This window comes from Salminus brasiliensis, chromosome 4 (genome assembly GCF_030463535.1).
Source record: "Salminus brasiliensis chromosome 4, fSalBra1.hap2, whole genome shotgun sequence".
Lineage (NCBI taxonomy): Eukaryota > Metazoa > Chordata > Actinopteri > Characiformes > Bryconidae > Salminus > Salminus brasiliensis.
This window is the reverse complement of record NC_132881.1, coordinates 22,488,252-22,509,223: the sequence shown is the minus strand read 5'-3', so window position 1 is coordinate 22,509,223 and position 20,972 is coordinate 22,488,252. Positions and strand designations below refer to the sequence as shown.

At 43.9% G+C, this 20,972-nt stretch overlaps 2 protein-coding genes across 3 annotated transcripts in view; one reads left to right on the top strand and one right to left on the bottom strand.

Moving 5' to 3' along the window:
- The first annotated feature begins 545 nt into the window (after window positions 1–545).
- Window positions 546–11,470, top strand: nolc1 (nucleolar and coiled-body phosphoprotein 1). 2 transcript variants are annotated; one of them, XM_072677623.1, is made up of 14 exons: window positions 546–677; window positions 1,711–1,766; window positions 1,874–2,028; window positions 3,167–3,288; window positions 3,404–3,524; window positions 3,710–3,819; window positions 3,957–4,083; window positions 4,187–4,315; window positions 4,423–4,518; window positions 4,609–5,157; window positions 6,638–7,591; window positions 9,958–10,106; window positions 10,306–10,389; window positions 10,474–11,470. In XM_072677623.1, the coding sequence occupies exons 1-14, from the start codon at window positions 567–569 to the stop codon at window positions 10,630–10,632; spliced, it is 2,922 nt and encodes a 973-aa protein (XP_072533724.1). In that variant the 5' UTR covers window positions 546–566; the 3' UTR covers window positions 10,633–11,470. The 2 variants fall into 2 exon arrangements, with proteins under 2 accessions (XP_072533724.1, XP_072533725.1); XM_072677624.1 differs by having other exon boundaries at window positions 10,329–10,389; window positions 10,474–10,561.
- Window positions 11,471–14,648: 3,178 nt separating this feature from the next.
- Window positions 14,649–20,972, bottom strand: part of micu1 (mitochondrial calcium uptake 1) — an 83,909-nt gene continuing 77,585 nt past the window's right edge. The window contains exons 11-12 of the mRNA XM_072677622.1: window positions 17,172–17,261; window positions 14,649–16,265 (exon numbers count right to left, since the gene is read on the bottom strand). Of these exons, the coding sequence (XP_072533723.1) occupies window positions 16,102–16,265; window positions 17,172–17,261 (254 nt within the window). The 3' untranslated portion in view covers window positions 14,649–16,101. The remainder of the gene's footprint in view (window positions 16,266–17,171; window positions 17,262–20,972) is intronic.

Here is a 20,972-nt window from a genome sequence, read left to right as displayed (position 1 = left end):
CAGGATAAACCAGGTGAGCAGAGTATGAACATTAAGGAGGCCGTTGTGTTTACCCAGTAAAAATGATCAGCAGGATGCAGGATTGTCCATTTTGTTTCGTGTATGGAGAGGGAGACTTCAGGAAAACTGACGTAAGTTGTGTTCATGTGCTCATCTTCTCATATTGTGAATATAATATTTCCAACTCGGCCTGAAGGCAGCTTAAGGCCAATTGTAGACAGTTAGCGCTACATTTGGCTCTGAAACTATGGCTGCGTCCAAAACCACACCTCCAAAACTGCCCCTACTGCATTAATAGCTCTTAAGGAGTGCACTCCTCGTAGTGGAACACTGTTTCAGGCACTGTTTGTTATTGAAGAGTTTTAAGACCACTACCAGCACCTATACTGTCATTGCTCCCCATTAACGCAAGCGTACCCTACCCACACTAGCACTGGCTAGGACGTGTGCAGTAGTGTGCAGTGCTCGATTTCGGACGTAGCTCCGTTTACGCGTAAAACGTGACGATGACGTGTTTCTCGCGCGCCATTTCCTGCGTGCTCGCAGTCGGTTCGAGTGTGGTGAAGATGGCGGAGAGCGGCGCGGTACCGAGTGATCTGTACCAGCATGTGTACTCGTTTCTGTTGGAGAACAAGTTCACCAAGGCTGCTAAGGAGTTTATAAAGCAGGCTAAAGTCGTAAGTGCCCTCGAACCTATTCGGTTATGTCGCGCGTGCTCCCTGTTACCGCGAGGCGGAGAGGCTGGCGGAGCTGCGGCACGCGCGCTTTAAACACGTGTTGAGTGAGGGCAGCGTGGAGAGCGGCGAGGCTGTTGCTGCACGCTTTATTTATCGTATAGGTGTATAGAGACGAGGGTGTATGCGGCATATAACGTGTGTTTACATGTAGCTTATATAGATAACACACTAATACGTAGCTATAAAGAAGATTCGGAGCCGAGCAAAGCTTTACTGCGAGCCGAGCACTGTCTGAACGTTACCAGTCACGTGGCATGGCAGTACAGTAACGTTACTTTGGTAAAATGAGTGTGTTTGTTGGCTAAACACGCTGTAACGTCCGATTCATTTCAGACAGTGTACTACTTTTTTCTGAAAACGCTGAATACATTTCTTAAGAGCTCGTTAAAATAACCTGTTGGGTTCCAGATCTCGTACAGGATCCCATAATCTTAACTGAGAGAGACTTCAATGTGATGCTCCCTCGACCTTTTCAGAATGATCATAAGAGATGAGATGCTTCTAGGAAATCTAGCCAAGATTCGTTGTTCCTGGAGGTCTGCTTAAGCAGTAAAGGTATTAGGTGTCAAATACACTGAAAGTTATTTGGAAGCCCTGGTGGCACTGGTGTAAAATCACAGTTGTGTGTTATTGCCATTTGTATGAGCAAATAAACACTTACTATTCAGTATTCATGGTTTGTCAGTGGTTCTCAGGCTAGTCCACATGAGTCCCCAGATGATCTGCATTTTGTTCTAGCTCAGCTCCCAACATACAGGGGGAGATCAGAAGTGTGAATAGTTTTGGAGGCCCTGAGGACTGGATACGTTGAGTGAACTTCAACATTTGAGAATTAGTATTTGTTAGTTGGCTAAATTACCTTTTAAAAGTTGACGCTCTGCAGACTGTTTTGGAGCACAGCAGATGGAACACTGTTATTTAGCGAATGTTTTGAGGTAGTAATGCATAATTAATAAAGGCTGTGTCGTTTCAGAAACCCCAGGACCAAAACGAAGAAGGACTCCTTGACATCTTCAAATTCTGGGTCAAGTAAGTTTATGCAGATTGCTAGTCCTCGTAAAAGTAGCTTCGTAGGCAGAATGCCTTGAACTTGTGCAGTTGGTGGATCCTTACAGTTACACCTGCTATTCCTTTAGATCTGGAGAGTCCAGAAAGCGCAAGGCGGTTACCAACGGCCCGGCTGCAGTCAATGGGCCATCTGCGAAGAAGGCCAAGAAGGAGAGCTCGAGTAGTGAAGACTCGAGCAGTGAGGAGGAGGAGGATGCTCCAGCTGCAAAGAAAACACCTCAAGGTGATTGCTTTTCCAGTGCTTTATTTGACCCACAGGAGCACATACTCCCCAGGAGTATTTTTGCATGTACTGGACAAAGCTGATCTTTAGTTCTGGAAGCTGTGGCTGTATTGGTCAGAGCAATGGTTTAAAGCTTTAAGATATCCAAGTAGAAACATTAGGGAGGCATAATTACATCAGAATCCTACCAGTATTGGCATATAATTGTTTTATGTATTTTGGTGTCTGACAAATGGGCTTGACTTGTTTAAGCTGTTATTTGATGTATTATATAACTTTTATATAGAAGAGCAGACTGTTTAGGTGACGCTGGACTACAATTAGGGTGTAAGGTTGGGTGTTTGCAATTATTTTTTTCCTGCATTTTCAGCCCTAACGTTTTTTCAGGTAATCCTTATCGCTTGATTATTTATAAATGTTGACGAGGTGATTGTAGCTTAACAGTGTTGCTGTTGTGTTGGTGGTGGCAGCTAAGGCCTTTTATGAGGTGGTTGCTAAGCTGTTGCTAGGATATATTGGGTGTAAAGGTATAGATGTTGGCTGCTACAGTATAGATTTTGTTTGCTAAGGTGTTGTCACTATATGTCAATATGTTTGCTTTATAGAGCTGTGTCTACAAACGTTTGGCCATACCAATGCATCTGGCTAACAGAGCTTTGTCCACAAACTTTTAATAATCACACTAATTAAAAAAGCAAGAATGCACAAGTTAATAGGGTTGGTCAAGTGTCAAATATACATACAGCACACGTTTTTATTTGACTGTCAGTTAGCAAGCTGTGCCTCAACTAGAAGCGTTTGGCTGTACTTCCCAGTCAACTTTGACTTTCCTATTGGACTGTGTTGATCAGATCAGTGTGTGCGTGTGTGCTATCAAACAAACCCTTTTTCTTTAGCCAGTCATGATTACTAACAGGAAGTTAAGAGGCCTTAGCAAGTCAAAAGATATTTTATAGGTTATATTTAGGGACTTTTCAGCACCACTGAATTAATAATCTAAGTGAATGTATATATGACTGTTAATTTCAGTGTGTTGATTTCAGAACCCCCCCCCTAATTCTTGCTTGTTTTCTTTTTTGCTCTATTAAACTTTTGTTATTCTCTATTATTTACCTGAAACGCCTGTGTGTTTGTGCAGCTGCAGCTTCAGTGAAGAAGCCTGCAGTTCCAGCGAAGAAGCCAGCAGCTGCAGCAGAGTCGAGCAGCAGCGAAGACTCCAGTGACTCTGAAGACGAGGCTGAGTCTAAAACACCTGTGAAGGTATGTCTGCTGTTTTTTGTTTGTTTATTTTTTTAAATAAAACATAGGAATATTGTTTGCCAGCATTTATTTAAAAATATTTTGTTTGGTGATCATGTTTTATTTGGTGTTTCAGAAAGTGGCAGTGGTGAAAGCTGCATCGCAGTCTCCTGCAGTGGCAGCCAGGAAGAAGGATACCAGCTCCAGCAGCGAGGAGTCAGACTCCGAGAAGGAGCCACCCAAGCCTAAAGCAGCAGGTGAGATAGTGCTGCGAGTATCATGAGTGACACTGCAAGATATCGGTAAGGCTCACGGTCACTCTGATCACTTCAGTTGGATGGGATTTAAAGGAAGTGTAGAGTAGAGTGTAGTGTGTAAATTGTCAATGGCTTTATAAGCTATTATTTGGTATTAAGGGACAAATTTGACTTGTGCTTCTCAGTGGCCAAGCCTCCAGCTGTGGCCCCTGCTAAAGCCCCAGCTCAGAAGAAGCAGGAGAGCAGCAGCAGTGAGGACAGTTCGAGTGACTCTGAGGATGAGGCCCCAGCTAAGGTGCTTACTGTTCCACCAATGAATAATGTACATACTACTACCAGTTCATCTGCTGTAGGGTATACACACTGACGTGTGGGAATGAATGCCATGTTATCTTCTGTAACTGTTACACATTTCTGGTTTGCCCAACACAGCCAGTAGTGAAGGCTCCTGCCCAGGTAAAGCCCCCAGCTGCCAAGGCTGCAGCTCCAGCTGATTCCAGCAGCAGCGAGGACTCCTCAGATGAAGAAGAAGCTCCTCCTACCAAGAAACCTAAACCAGGTACTATCCTATTGGTCCATCTGACCTAATGTGACAAATGCCCAATAAATACAGAAGAAAATGCAATTTAAGTGTTCCCCCTTGCTCCCCCCCTCCCCTGTAGGCCCATATAGTGCTGTTCCTCCACCTGCAGCCCAGAGTGCACCTGCTCCAGCAGCTAGAAAAACTGCTAAAGAGGACTCTACAGACAGCAGTGAGGACAGCAGTGATGAGGAAGAAAAAAAGGTCCCCGGTAAGAGTTTGGCTTGACTGCCTGAGTCTACATGTGTTACTCAGCCCCCCCTCCCTCTTTCTTCATGTTATGCTCATGTGGTCCTTTGTCATGCGTTTGTATTTAAGCAGCACCTGCTAAGACAGTGACCCCCAAACCTGCAGCTAAGACAGTGACCCCCAAACCTGCAGCTAAGAAGGATGAGTCCAGTTCAGATAGCTCTGGTATGCCCAACCTGATTTCACTCTTTAGTGATATTCCACTGTTACCCATGTCACCAGGTTTTTAACCACGTTAGTGCTTTCTTGTTACAGATTCAAGCTCAGATGATGAGGCTGAGAAGCCAGCCAAAGCGGCTCCTGCTAAAACCCCGCCAGCCAAAGCAGCTCCTGCTAAAACCCCCCCAGCCAAAGCAGCTCCTGCTCAGGAGGACGAGTCCTCGTCCTCCAGCTCTGAGGATGAGGAAGAGAAAAAGCCGGCTGCCAAGGCAACACCGCTGAAAGCCACACCAGCTAAGGCAACGCCTGCCAAGGCCACCCCTGCTAAACCTGCTGCTGCTGCAAAGAAGTCTTCCTCCTCATCCTCCAGCTCAGAAGAGTCGGATGACGAAGAAGCAGCGAAAGCAAAAACTCCAGCTGCTAAGGCCGTCCCTGCTAAAGTTACTCCAGCTAAGGCCACCCCTGCTAAAGCCACGCAAGCTAAGGCCACTCCTAAAGCTGCAGAAGAGTCGTCGTCCTCCTCCAGCTCAGAGGAGTCTGATGAGGAGGAGGTGGCAGCGGTTAAACCAGCAGCCAAGGCTACCCCAGCCAAGACTCCTCCTGCAAAGGCAACACCTGCTAAGAAGGCAGAATCCTCAAGCTCAGGTGAGATTCTCTACACTAAGAGCACATTTACATTTATGGCATTTAGCAGACGCTCTTATCCAGAGAGACTTACAAAGTGCTTTGCTATTTACCCAAGAAAAACTTTAGCTAGTTAGAATAGACCAATAATTCAAAGAATACCTCTAAGCTTTAGACATTGCTAAACACAAGACAATAAGGTGACCATAGTACTCTAATCGTCCAAGTAGTCTCGGAAGAGGTGGGTCTTTGTGTTTGAAGATAGCGAGCGACTCGGCCGTTCGGACACCCAGGGGAAGGTCGTTCCACCACTTTGGTGCCAGGACAGAAAAAAGCCTGGACGCTTGTCTTCCGCGGATTTTGAGGGATGGGGGGTCAAGCCGAGCCGTACTTGAAGCTCGAAGGGCTCTAGGTGCGGATCGGCTTTTGACCATTGCCATCAGATACGGAGGGGCTGGTCCGTTCTTGGCTTTGTAGGCCAGAGTCAGGGTTTTGAATCTGATGCGGGCAGCTACAGGAAGCCAGTGAAGAGAACGCAGCAGTGGAGTGACATGGCTGAATTTAGGGACATTGAAGACGACCCGTGCCGCTGCATTCTGGATGAGTTGCAGGGGCCTGATGGTGCGCAGAGGGAGACCAGCCAGAAGAGAGTTGCAGTAGTCAAGTCTTGAAGTGACGAGAGACTGAACAAGCACCTGGGTGGCCTCTCTAGGGAGGAAGGGTCGAATTCTCCGGATGTTGTACAGGAGAAATCTGCAGGACCGAGTTACGTTTGCAACATGACTTGAGAACGATAACTGATCATCCATGACAACACCAAGGCTTCGAGCTTCTGTAGAAGGAGTTACTAGTGAGTTCTCAAAGGTGATGGCAAGATCGTTTTTTGGTCCAGCAGTTCCCGGGATGTACAGCAGCTCCGTCTTGCTGGGGTTGAGTTTGAGGTGGTGAGCCGCCATCCAAGAAGAGACCTCAGCGAGGCATGCTGAGATACGGGCAGAAACCTGTGTCAGACTGTGGGAAAGAGCATGAGTTGAGTGTCTTCGGCGTAACAGTGGCGTAACAGCGTAACGTCGGCGTAACAGCACAAATGCACGGTTGTGCCATTTTCCCTGCTTTAACAATTGATCAGTTGCCATCATAGGAAGGGATATATGGACATGCATTGACACTGACATGGTGGTGGCTTGTTGGTGCTTGTGCGAATGGATCAGACAGCAGGGCTGCTGGAGTTTTTAAAACACTGTCCACTTTACAAGACCAACTAGGTAGGAGTGTCTAATAAAGTCACTGGTTGCTTCCCACAGGACACTGTTGGTGGAATATTCTCAGTGGCGTTAAAACACTGCTGGGTCTGGTCCGCTTGTTCCAGCACAACACACGCTAATGCGCTTGCCACCATGACGGTGTCAGTGCAGTGCTGAGAATGACCCACCATCAAAATAATATCTCCTCTGGACATTATGCTGAATTAATATATTTCTGTACTGTGTTTTCCTCTCAGATTCCGAAAGCTCAGAAGATGAGGCTCCTCCCAAGGCTGCGGCCACGCCCAAGGCTGCGGCCACGCCCAAGGCTGCGGCCACGCCCAAGGCTGCGGCCACGCCCAAGGCTGAAAGCAGTTCGGACTCTGACAGCTCCTCTGAAGACGAGGAACCTCCAAAGAAGACAGCCCCTGCCCCTACCAAACCTGCCGCCAAACCAGCCGCCAAGGCGGCAGAGAGCTCCGAGTCAGAGAGCTCCTCTGAAGACGAGGAACCTCCTAAGAAAGCAACTCCTGCTGCCAAGGCTGCCCCAGCCAAACCGGCCGGCAAACCAGCAGCCAAGCCGGCAGAGAGCTCAGACAGCGAAAGTTCAGACTCTGAGGACGAGGCTCCTGCAGCTAAAACTGCTAAACCAACTACGCCCAAAGCTGCAGCTGCTAAACCAACTACGCCCAAAGCCGCACCTGCAGCCGCTAAACCAACTACACCCAAAGCTGCAGCCGCTAAACCCACAGCTAAAGCCAGCAGCAGTGACTCGGAAAGCTCCAGCGATGAGGAGGAGGAGAAGGGAAAGGTCACTGCTGTGTCGAAGCCTGCTGTGACCCCGGCCAGTGCTAAGAAGGCTGAAAGCAGCAGCTCGGACTCCTCAGACAGCTCAGATTCGGAGGCAGAAGCTCCGAAGAAGACGCCAGCCAAGTCTGCTGTGGCAAATGGAAAAACAGCAACACCCAAAACTCCTGCAGCCACACCGAAGACCCCTGCTGCAAAACCTGCAGAGTCTTCCTCTAGTGACGACAGCTCTGAAGAGGAGGAGGAAACGACAAAGACAGCTGTGAAGACCACACCTGTGGCAAAGAGCACACCAGCTGCCTCTGCGAAGGCCAAGCAGGAGAGCAGCTCATCAGACGGCTCTTCATCTGAGGAAGAAGAGGAAGTACAAACTCCCAAGACTCCTGTTGCTACCCCAGTGAACGGTAATGAAAAATCCTAGTTCTGGGAGTTAAACTGCAGCACGGTTTTGAGGAGAGATTGCTTCTGACAGGTTATTAAGTATCTTGGATGGCTGCTGAATAACAAACATGGCCTTCTGCAGAACGCCTCGGCCAGCCTGCACAAGCAGAGCGGAGGATGCTAAAAAGGTCATTTGTATATGTAGGTGCTCTTGCTGGAAAAGCAATTGACCTTTTTGTGCCCTTTAAACTACTCTTAAGGTTTTATTGCTTTTAGTTCTAGAAGGCCAATTAGAAGCTAAAGCACTTGTAGTGCGAAATGTCACCCTGCTTCTCTGTAGACGGAGACAGAATTGCTCCTCTCTAGTCACAAAGCCATGCATGCTGTTCATGAGCTGGTGGTATCTGGGGTGGTTTTGCAGTTACAGCACAAGCAGGGTGGAAAGTGTCCTTAAAATACACTAAAATACACTAGCTCACAACACCATGCCATTAGACATGGTGCCAATAGGTTCATGTTTATTTGCTCCAGAGAGTCCTATTCTATTGGCAGTACTTCTCTATATGGACTAGGCAAGCACTGTGTGTGCATTGGCACACCTCTGTCAGCAGCTGGTGCAACTTAAAATAGCTAAATGAATTCATTAGAAGGGGTGCCTACAAGATTTGGACATGTATTAGTGGTTCAATAGCTCATCTTTTTCAGCTTACAAAGAAATGACAAATTTAGGCCACTGATGCCCGATTTTCTACTGAAGTTAGTAAAGCTGCACTGTTTTGTGGACAGATGTACACCAGCATCATGTCTTACAGGGTTTTAATGTTATAAATGGATCCTTGAGTCACAACCCGTTTTACATATTTGCTTCACACACATGGGCAAGCTTTCTTAGTCAGTTTTACCGTTGGACACTTATCTTGATAGCAAGATCAGTCAGCTTTGAGTCCAGCTGCCAGACATTTGCTCCCAATTTGGTGACGAATGTGCAAATAAAATAAAAATAAGTAAGGCACTAATTATGCAGTTTAAAACCTTGCCCATATGTGCACACTTTCACTGTGCTCATGACTTTCTGTCTATAAAGCCATTAATTCACTCTTTACCACAATAACACTACACTTCAATCTCCAAGGGCAGCTCTGAAATCAGTGAGCTTCACATTTGGAAAAATGCCAAATGATTTGCATCTTGCAGAACAGATTTTTATATATAATAAGGTGTTAAAAGTACAGGAGGTACAGTGGTGATAATAGCCTCTCCGTATAAGCTGGTTTTACACATGGATACTGGAAAATAACATGAAAGTCATTAAGACTGAGAACCCTGACAGGCCAGTGGTTGCCTGTTATAAATAAACATGCTTTTTTTTATGCTGCATTGCGACTGAATTTGAAAAGTTCTGGGTTGATGGACATTAATTAAGCTAAGCCAGTAAATGTGTGTTCCAGATAGAGATGGCCTAGGCTGATGCTTGCCTGGGAAACTAGCTCTTGGTGTTCAGACAATGGGTCTGATTATACCTGGCATTATCATGTGTTTTGTATCTGGATAGTATCTACTATTTCATTCAGGTTACGCTTGTTATTAAAATGCGTCCCCAGCGTGACCAGATGACCTACGATTTTACTTTTTCAATAATCTACTTTATTTCCTCTTCACTTCTTGTTGACAATGATTCCTCAAAGTTGTCCTGCTCTGGGAAACTGTGAACAGTTGGAGTAATGGTGATGGTTCTACAATGATGTGGAACAATGGGTGGTTCTCGCATTCCTGTAACGGCACTATCAGAAAATGTGCTGCACTGTTTAAAACGCAAACTCTGTAATACTGCTCTCAACTACCAGTAATGGGCGGGAGCCCGCGTAGACACACGACGAGGGAGAAAGTTGGAGGGAAAGGGAATCAAAGATCTACAGTAACGAATACATATTTGAATGCTCCGAATGTGGTATGAGTGATCTGATCTTAATCCAATCACAGTGCATCCTGGGAGTTTTTCATATAGATGTTTTTTTGGCTTTTATACAGACAAGTAACATCTGAATGTGATTTGATCAAGTAAAGAGGCTCAACAAGTGTAAACTCCTTTTACTTACACTTGATAAATATTAGATATAACACAGGTTACATAATCTGTGTCTTGCTGTCATTTGCCATGTTGTTTTTATGTGAAGTTCCATTAGTTTGAGAAACCGTTGGTATGGACTGTGGTCTGGTCTGACTCCCCTGGGTAAATCTTGTAGTGTGGGGGCTGTGAAGACTGAAGGATGACTAAGGGTAAACGAACAAATGAGCGAATTCTGTAGGTCTGGGATATGTGGGGTCTTACATTTTCAACATCATTTGAGATGTCTGATCTCTGCTGATGCCATTTTCTTTTTAATCACAGGCACAAGTAGCAAGAGGAAGAGGAAGGGGGAGGAGGAGGAGGAAGAAGAAGAGGAGGAGGAGGAGGAGGAGGAGGGAGCTGCAGTGAAAACACCCAAGCAGAAAAAAATCACCACCACACCTCACTCTTTTCCCAAGGCCAAACAGAAGGTACGTGGGCTCTCAAAGTTGTTTGCATAAGTGCACCCAGTCGGCATGGCTCTTTATCCTGGCTTTCTGCTTCTTTCTAAGATCAGCTGTGTATCTTTGTTAAGCACAGAGGCGTTTGGTGGGGAACTAACTGCTTGTGGTGAAGCACTGTAATTAAGTACGATTTCCTTTGTCTGTCTCTCTGTTGTGTTCTCTAAAGAAAGGCAATGATCCTTTCCGTAGAATAAAAGACAGCGAGATTGAGGTGGACCCCCGCCTGGCAGACAACTCCTTCACCGCCAAGGTAGCGCACAGTAACCATTCTCAGCACTCATACTTGCTGTATTTATGCATCAAACCTCACTGACCTCGCCTGTCTTGGTTTCAGATTGGATCCACCGGTGACTGGGGTGAGAAAGCCAACAACGTCCTAAAGTTCACCAAAGGGAAGTCCTTTCGTCACGAGAAGACCAAGAAGAAGCGCGGCAGCTACAGAGGAGGCGCCATCTCCACCTCAGTGAACTCAATTAAATTTGACAGTGATTGAGATCCGGACCCAAAAGCAGCTGTTAAGTTCAAGTCAGATCCATCTGAGCCCTCAACAAGCCCTTTCCTCCAACCCGGACTACTTTTTAAACCCCTTTTCAACTGTGGTTTGGCTGTTTAGACACCTGCAGTGCTGGCCTTGTGTTGGCACTTTACTCAGGACAGTAGTAAAGAGCCAGAGAAGTCCGCAGTAGGCCAGAGCAAGATAGCAGTCACCCGTGCCGGTTCACCTCAGCTCTAGGTTACAGTAATGAGCCACTAGATGGTGCCCTTTCATTGTTTTTGCCCCAGCGTCTCTCTAAGTAATATTTTTGCTTTTGATTCTGTTCCTGACGTCTAAATGAAATGTAGAAATAACAAAGGAGTTATTTTTGTCCATGTCAGCTATTCTGTAAACTATATAAACTGAGGTTTGTTTGCAACTTATTGTGCTAATAGCGGTTTACGCATTAAGCGGTTATACTCAGTTCCTGACTGTAGATGCAGATAAAAGTTTTTTTTATATGTATAAGATATGTTTGTTGGCAAGGCTTGGATCGAATGGTGTGAAGTTCATATCAAGCGAATGTACTGTGGGTGAAATTCGGTTCTCTTATAATGACTGTGCAGCTGGAGTCTGGTGATTGTGCGTAGTGTCTTATGTAAATTAGAAGCCATGCGTCTGAACTGATTATCTGACTGGTACTGTAGCACCATTCGTATCCTGGCAGTTTTATTTTTTGGATTTTTATTTAACTTCCACACCTATGTTGTACGTTTGTGCCCTGTTTGGTTTTTCTCCCCTCTTTCTTTCATTTACCTGTAAAATTGGTCATTTCTAATTAAAACTTAAATCTTAACCGCTGAGGTTTGATCATTAATCAGCTCTTGCTCCTTTTGACCTCTACAGTTTCGTTCCCTAATTAGCAGCAAGTAGTGGAATCCCTAGGGCTCTGTTCTCCAATAACTGTCTAGACTCAGTAGTTTTTGAAAGAGTTTGAAATTCCAGGACCAGCATCTCTACAGCTAGCTTACAGTAAGTAGGACATCACCTCCATATTCCTCCTATTTATTACTTCATATCAAGTTTTCGGGCCTGAATTTTGTAATCGCTGGTAGTTGAACTTGATGCAACTGATTGGAGTTCTAGTGTGATTTTTACCTTGGATTGTGTGAATCAAGAATCAGGATTCAGATTGACTTGTATATTAGAGTATTGCGAGTGATCACTCTGCAATGAAACCTATACAACATCCTACAGCTACACTACAGTAGTTGCTTTACCAAAATATCTGCATCAATTTAACATGGAGGCAATCAGCTTGTGGCACTGCTGAGATGTATATTATTGAAGCCCAGGTTGCTTTGATTGTGACCTTCAGCTCGTTGGGTGTAATTGAGAGGTCCAAGGTCATGTCCTGTAAATGCTAACCCACAGAACTGTGGGACCTTTTCCTCTCAAAACAGCTTCAATCCTTTGTGATTTGGATTCCACAATATGTTTGAAACATTCCTTTGAGATTCCGGTCCATGTGGACATGACTGCATCACTCAATCTCTGTAGAGTTTTCCAGGACCACAGTCTTTCTGCAGATCTCCTGTTCTACTACATCCCAAAGGTGTTCAATAGCATTCAAAGCCAGTGACTGAAGATCACCGAACTCATTGTCATGTAAATGAAACCCGATTGCTCTGTGACGTGGTGCATTATTATGCTCGGAGTAGGCATAAGAACAGGGCTGGGATATGAGGGCTAGAGTCCAGCACATGTTGCTGATTTCCACTGTTCTTACGAAACCTGGCAACTGCCAGGTGAGCTGAAGCAGGTGTGCTTGGGCAAGAAAAGCAAAGGCATTACAGGAATCTGGCCCCCTAGGACTGGAATTGCCCACCCCTCCGTTAGAAGATGGATTAATTGTTACCATGATGGGATGCACATGATCAGCAACATTACTCAAATAGGATATGCTATTTAAGTCATGATTGGTTGACAGTCGGCCCAAAGTCCCAAGAAAAACAACTACCATCTGTGTTGCTCAAGAAATCAAGACTCCTCAGATCAGGCTATGTTTCTCCAGTATTCAACTGTCCAGTTTTGGAGAGTCTGTGCCCACTGCAGCCTCAGCTTTCTGTTCACGGCTGACAAAAGTGAAACCAGACATGGTGAAATTACTATATTTGAGTTGAAGACCTAGGGACCCCTTAACCTGATCACCACTACTGTAAAGAAATTGGTGGGTCTCGACAAGGAACCACTTCACACGAAACTGCTCTGAATGCCTTTGTACTTCAATTATAATTAATAGGCCCTCTTTTAGCAAACTGAAGTCTAGTCGTGGGTCCATAGTGCTAGTTCAGCAGTTCCTCACTGGGGCTTTGAGGATGCTGCTACCCCTGCTGTTCTATATAAAGTGTGATCACCTGCATGTGCTAATATGTGTCTCTCTGGTTGTTTTGCACTGTTAGCACTAAAGTAGCTGCTGCAGGTGCATCGTTTGTGTGCAGAGGCCGGTGGGGAAATGCAGAGTCAAGTGCTTAGCTCACACCAGAGGAGGCAGGCAGCATGTGCAGAGTGTTAACCACAGCCAGAGTGCCAGAGCTACAGAAGCTACAGTATGTGACTGTGGGAACAGTTTATTACTCACAGCTCAGCTCAGCTCATCCACGCCTAATGCATGTATATGCACAGAACAGTTTCTAACTCTACTCTTTACCACTCTTTACTGTTTTCAAACTGTTTAGCTTATGGCTCTTAGGGTACTCCGATGGTGGTGGCTGTATGACTTCCTAACTACTGCTTCTATGTGTGCTTTTGAGTATTTCAAAATAATCTTTTGGGCTCTCAGGATTTTAAACAAGTAATGAAGTAAAGAAATATAATAAAATGAAGCAGAATAAATTAAAGTAAAAAAACAGGACAATTACAAGCTTCATTAAAAACGTTTGTCCTTGCATTTAATTTAGTCTCTTTTCGTCCACTCACGCTTGCCTGTGTAACAGAGAAAAGCAGTATTCCAGAGTTTGTTCATGCAAGGTCTGATTGAGTCATTATGGGAATGTAAGAACCACCGATTGTTCCAAGACGTTGTAGAACCACCACACACTGTCCATGGTGTCCCGGAGCAGGACAGTTTTAATGAGAAACCGCTGTTTACAGGAAGTTAAACTTCTTAAACGTCTCACCTGGGTCAATTCTCAGTCTGCATTCTTGTCTGTACTTGTGTTCTTGTTCTCCACGCTGCTGCTCCAATTGCAAAATGGCTGTACAGCGCCCTCTTGTCCTCTGAGATTTGTATTCATAATTCGAACCTGCCAAGTCAGTACTACCTGTCCGCACTTGCCATACTTTGTATTGAGAACCCCTCCTGGTCTCATCTGGTCATGCTAGGGCACACAGTCAAAGTAGATCCAGATACTACTCCGGATACAAAACACAGGTGTAAACAGGCCTGATTACTAGAGAACTCTTGGATACAAAAAAGTGTTAGTGACTGGTCTAAAGGCAACAACAGTACTTACCCTGGAGAGTGCTAAAACTTTTGCTGTAAACTGTAAAAAAGTGGAAATGTGGAAAATGTAAATCTTGGCCTTCTGGAAATCAGGTCAGCTTCTATTTGCTTAAGTATACATAGTACCAGGTATTCAGGTGCCTAACTTTTGTACAGTGTTCGACTGTCCAGAAAAACGTGATATTGAGTTCCACAGATTAGAAGCACAATAACAGAAAAAGGCCTCTTCACATTATCTTTATTCCATGGAGGGAATTTGCAGAAGGCCAGAATCAGCAGATATAAGCTCACACAGTCAGTGAGGCACACTGGTGTTTGGCTATTTAAAGCTTTAAATACAAGTAATAGAAATGTAAAATCGAATCTAAAATCTGTGTGTACGTTAGCGGTGTATTGTTAGAAATAGAGATTGATATCTTACCTCGCTGTGAAGGCTGTGTTACAGATGCAATGCCATTCTTTTCCCCAGAAATCAGAGATGCTTCCCACTGCGCTTCACACCAAAGTACACACACAAAGACCACAGACGTCATGAAAAAATGGTTTAATATAGCCTTATATATTCATTCAATAGCACATTCAAAATAGTACAATACAGTACAGAGGACATGGAGGAATATTTGAGTGATAAATAAAGCCCCTTGTAAGGCTGGAGTTTGGCCACTGCGTTTTACACCACGTCCTTCTGACTTTTGTGCTGCACTCTTGTGTCTGCATGCTCAAAATGTATTAAAAGTACTTGTACAAGAAGCTCTGATGAGTGTTTGTGTTTACAATGCATGTATGTCCCCCATTCACTTTAAATCATCACTCAAAGCATCTCGAAACCCTGCAGCGCTTTCAACCCAGTCTCTATCTGCTGAATCTGTAGAATATAGAGTTCCTTATCTTACACCTAATGATCTTGCTGGAGTTTGAAAAGATGACTCTATTATAAGTGCGTTTTGAGCCAGCAAGCTTTCTGTTAGTCTTTTTTTCCCCCCTCATTTATTTTGTGTTTTGTACGTCCTGGCATTGATGTCTCATACCACATTCCCAAATTTCCAGAACATTTTCTTAAAGTGATCTAAATGAACTGCTTGATCTAAGCTTTCTCCACACATCTCCCACCACAAGCCAACAAATTCCCAGTGCTGTTTAAATCTGCTTATGTGACAGATTTAAGCATTATTATGACATCACCTAAAAGGGTCTGTAAATTGAGACCATCCAGACCCAATCCAGAGCCTTTACGTGAGCATGTTGCAAGGAACATGTGACTGACTGGCTCATTACTCTGACTGATCTGAACTTGAAAGAGTTGGAATATATTTCTGTGACAAATTCACATGCCGCCCTTCATCATCCAAAAAAGATCCATCTTTGCAGTTCACCTGATATCTGTTCAAAATCGATAGCTGTAGTAGAAACACCAGGTCTTTCTTTTTGGTTTCCCACCAAATAAGGGGACACAGTGTCATTGACATGAAGCACCAAAAACTATGAGTACTAACAGTGCCTCCTTGAGGAGCCAGTACATGATAAGCCTGTGAAGTGGTTGACAATTAAAAAGAAGCATTATATTCCTTAATTCAGATTCAAAACAGTTGCTAAACATCAGTGCCATGGAACCATAATAGATTATCTGTCTTTGGTAAGAGACCCTGTACAGACACAGCAGACAGAGATTAAGTTGCAAAATCTGTGAGTATTCATTTAAAGAAAAGCCTAAACCCAGAAACACCCAGCATAATAGAGGAACTCCATGAGAAGCATCATTGGGGGGTAGTGTATATAGGCTGATGCTAGAGACACACAAACACTGCAGCGGTTTGCTCATGCAGGAGCTCTGTTGCCTACAGAGCACTCGCTTGATTGATTAGGCTTATCAGTGGAGCCATCTTAATGAGTTCATTCCATAATGATTCACTCAGTTTCAAGAGGAACCTGATGACAAGAGGGCACCTTTAGTTGTCATCTCTCTCGCTTTCTATCCCTTCGTGCTATTGTTGTTTAGGCATGGCGAAGTCCCAGGCGGTGTCCTGGGCACACTTCCACATGGCCCTCACCAGGCGAGTAAAACCCATGTCCTTGGGTTTCTCCAGTCCCCTCATCAGCCTCTGCTTCATGATGGCGATAAACTCCTTATTGCTCAGCTCGCCGTTGCCTGAGAAAGAGCGATCCCATACTGAGTTTTCAGCATTTATAACAGACTGCATAACAGAGCTACTGGTAAAGCATTACTGTCCTACTGTACTGTACTACTACTGCCACTATCAATCATAAAACTCATTCAAAATGTTCCCCCAACAGCTCTGAAGTTCAAACATGAGTGTTCGCTTATGTACGGATGAACAATATGATGCATCATGTATTGTTTCAGACGAGGCTTTTGATTCAATACACACAGGGAATAAACAATACACTGAGCACACTGGAGCACACTGGAGCACACAAAGCACTCATTTTAATACTGTTTACACTGAAAGAGGTGGAATAAAAACCAGCCAGTGAGTGGCTAGTGAGTTAGCTAAGGGCGTATGTAAGGTATTGTGGCTTGTGTGTTAGGCCATAGATAGGGAATTACACTGCAACTAGTGAGTCAGCTTGGGGATAGTGAGTAAGACTGTAGCTAATTGGCTACATTGCGGCTTGTGCGATAGGCCGTAGCTAGGGGGTTACACTGTGACTGGTGAATCAGCTTAAGGATAGTGGGTCAGCTTGTGGCTAATTAGTTAAATTTTGGTGTGTGAGAGGTTGTAGCTAAGGGGTTACACTGTTACATCTATCAACTGGATTATATGAGCAAATATCGGCAGATTGCAGTGCCCTTAAAATCATCTTCTAATTCTATGATTTGGATGCTCAGAGAAAAATGTCCAACAAACTTGACAGTGCCCTAAAATGTAAATAGGGAGCAAATTCAGTCACAGCCATTGTGTTTAGTGAGTTAGCTTGTGTCTAATGTATAAGACAGTAAATAGGAGCATCCTCTGCACTATACTTGTCCTTTTGTATTGTTGAAATTTTTCTCTCAAACCACTCTTTTTTTCACCACTTACTGAGCACTTACCATCACAGTCGAATAGTGCAAACACCACGTCACACACGTGGTCCGACAGCTCCACCTTCGCTACTGTGCGAGCCACCTGCTTCATTGTGGCTATAGTAAAAGAAAGAGAGAGAAACAGAGAGTGAGGGCAATTATATATATATATATATATATATATATATATATATATATATATATATATATATATATATATATATATAAAGAGAGAGAGAGAGAGAGCAATAAAAGCTTAAGGAGGTCTCCATCTCCCTGCAGTCACAGAGTACATTCAGAGTGAACATGGTGGGACTTTATGAGGTAAAGTGCTGGTGAACTGGATTAGGGGGATATTGTTTTTGTGTGCACGACTAAATCAATAACAACCCCCCTCCACCCGGGTGTGTGTGTGTGTGTGTAAGCTTCATCAGAGGAAAGATGAGCAGGGTGTGGGGGGACAGAGAGAGTGAGAGTGTGAGAAAGACAGGCAAAGAGATTTATTTCATAAAAAAATACAAAATAAAGAAAGTGCAATAAAGGGGAGAGATAGTAAAGAGAGGGGAAGGAAAATAGAATAAAGATTGAGAGAGAGAAGAGAGAGCGTGAGAGAGAAAGAATGAGGAGGGAGAGAGAGCAAGAGGAAAAAATAGTAAGAGTGGGTCGTCAGGGGGATCAGAAAAGGGAGGGACCATGAGGACGCCAGAGCCAGACAAGGGACATCCATCACACACACAAAGGACACCTGCTGCACATAGCAGTCCGTTCCAGATCCATGAGAACTAAAGATAAATAAGAAGGGTGACATCTTCAGTCCAAAGACATTGATTTACTTAGGCCACGAGAGTGTATGAGATGAGAGAGAAAAAGAGAGAGAATCAGCTGTGTGAAGGACAGACGTAGTCTGGGTTATGATTTCTGCACCGAGACAAATCAATTCCTACATTATCAGCTGTGTGTGGGGTCTTTTTTCAGACTACTGGAGTTCACTTGGCCTCGAAAAACCTTTTTTTGTGTGTTTGTGCTGTCAGTCAGCGCCACAATGATGGGTAGATTTCTCTGTTTGCTTCTAGCCATGTCCTCTCATATCTTCTATAGGCAATGTAGTTCATAACCTCACAAAGAACCAGGTTCAGCTAAATCTACAGCCCAGTTTGTTTAACACTAGAGATGTCCCCATCAAGGTTTTTTTTTTTTTTTTACCCTCCAATCAGAGTACCCTAATGCTGTCAGCCGAAACCGATCAGATCTGATGTTTGTGTTTCTATAAATACAACAACTTTTAATTTGAATACATTTTGTGAACAGTTTCTATAATGTTTAATATCTTATAATCCATTCAGCTCCCAGGCACTTTGTGTGTGTGCGTGCAGTGGTACACACTCAGAACTGTTTGCTGTTGCTGTCTGTGGACTACTGATGTGTAATAATTAACAGATTTATAGTGTGGCGCCCACCTGTAGCCTGCACATGCAATGAAAGTATGATTCAGTTATTATACTCTTTACTTAGGCCAGCTATTAAAACACCGGGATCAATACACATTCAGGATGTGTATCAAGATGATTTGTTTTCATTGCCTACTGTCTGCAAAGTAGACATTTTTAGTGGCTGCGGTACTATTTAGATAGTAAAAATCCAATTTGGCAGAAAAAGTGCAAACCTATCAACCCTGTCCGGACTGTTTTTTTTTTTCTTCTCCCTAAGTCTCCTAGATTTAGGGCCAGTCTGATACTGGAGCTCACTGTCTACGAAAGCACAGCTATACTGAACAGACCCAAGACAGGTGAAAGCTCATGTGTTTCAGCATGATCATACATGTCTAGCTTGCACCGTGCTGCCATAGTAACTGCAGTGAGAGTGGGTCGGGCTGCCCAATGCTTCAGACTACTAGACTAGATCTGATTTACTGGATTTATGTATCAGGCAGCAAGCACTTTAGAGAGCACAGAGAAGAGAAGCCGCATTCTTAATATGTGCAGAACCAGCCACTGCTTACCAAGATCAATAGAGAAACAATCAGAATGAACAGTGCAGTTATCTGCTGAGGGGGTTGGGCATGAGGGGACACTGTAATGTAAACTCTAAGAGACTAAGAAGAAACTCACATTTGAAGCCATGAATGGGACTTGAAGAAAAAAAAAAAAAACAAGCAACCAAACCATCAGTGTGGATTATGCCAAAGTATCGCTAAGCTTTAGCGAATCAGGCCTGATGGATGTCACCTATTGTAATTAGGAACTGTTAGCTGAAGTTAATTTTGCCATTTTAAATTCTGACTCTTCAACTCTAAGCAACTGGCAATATCTGAAAACGAAAGTCGATGCCCACAAGGCAGGCAAGGTATGCTACAAGAACATAGCCAAGCCTATTCAGCTTGCAGTTTCTACAGTGCGGAATGATAAGAAATGGCAATTCAGAGAAACTGTGGAGGTCTAGGTTAGATCTGGAAAACCAAGAAAACTCTCAGGGAAAGAGAGAACCACTCAAATGCTGGTAAGATCAACTCCAACCCTGTATAATCCCTGTGAAGAATCTGCATGATTTATGCAAGTTAAGCTGAGTCAAGAAGTATGGTGCACTGTTCCACTGTGCAGCATTGCTTACATGGACATAATCTTCAAGGAAGTGTCATAAGAAGGAAACCATAACTGTAATTCTTCACAAACTCAACGGTTGATGTATGCTACAGAACTCCTGGAGAAGCCTGTTTGTTGAAGTCAAAACACAACTTTCTGGCCACAATCAGCTATCACTTTCAGGATCACTTCTACGCTTTGGGGTTGTTTCAGCACTGGTGGAATTGGGGATATTGCACGGGTTGATGGAAGAATGGATTTGACAAAATACCAGCAAACCCTGGTTGCAAATGTCAAATCATCTGTTTCAAAGGCTGAGACTGAAAACAGGATGGCTGCTACAACAGGATAACGATCTAAGACATACATCAAAACCACCATGGACTCCCTAACTAGACACAAACTGAAGCTTTTCGGAATGACCCTCAGAGTCCCCTGACTTAAAAACCATAGACTTGGGAATAAGCCTTAAACAAGCTGTGTGTGCAAAACAACCCAAGAACATCTCAGAAGTAGACGGCTTATGCAGTTCTGACTCTGTAAGGTGCCCAACCTTTTGTACAGCCCTCACATAAATGATTTTTATTTTGTTGTTATGAAGTAACTGCGCATTAAGACTTGCTGAAAATGCTGCGTTTACTACTTCTCAATGAAAAAGGACACAATGTTTTTTTTCTGGAAATGTAGTTTGTGTCTGATTAAGATTTAAAACACTGTAAGGGTCCCTTTGGTGTACTTGTAAGAGAAGAAAACAGAACAAAACACTGCAGCTTGAACAAGTTATGCAAGACATTTAGCACTCAAGGTTCATTAACTTTATTAAGTTAAATAATAACTTAAATGTCATCTGATACCAAGATATATTGGAAAACTGCCATGCTGTATTTTATCAATACCGCCCAGCACTACGCCTTAGAGAGAATATGAAGTGTGAAGTGGAGGAGGAGAAGCTTTGGGACTTTTAAGATGTTTTAAACACACCAGCCTAGCTAGCATTAAGAAAGAAACAGGAGAAGCTAAAGGGGTAAAACAAGAGACTAAGACAAACTAAAAGAGAAGAGAAGGATGGAAAGTGATGCTGGGAGCAGAGCCAGGTACATAGGGCTGTTTATCAGGCCAATGGCCTGATGGAACAAGTGAGAACGAGAGGGAGGAGAGGTGATAGGGAGGAAATATGAGCAAAGCAGCGAAAATCTGGATGAAGCTGGTGGGTGAGGTTAATGAAAGTAGTAGTGTTTTGCAGTAAAAG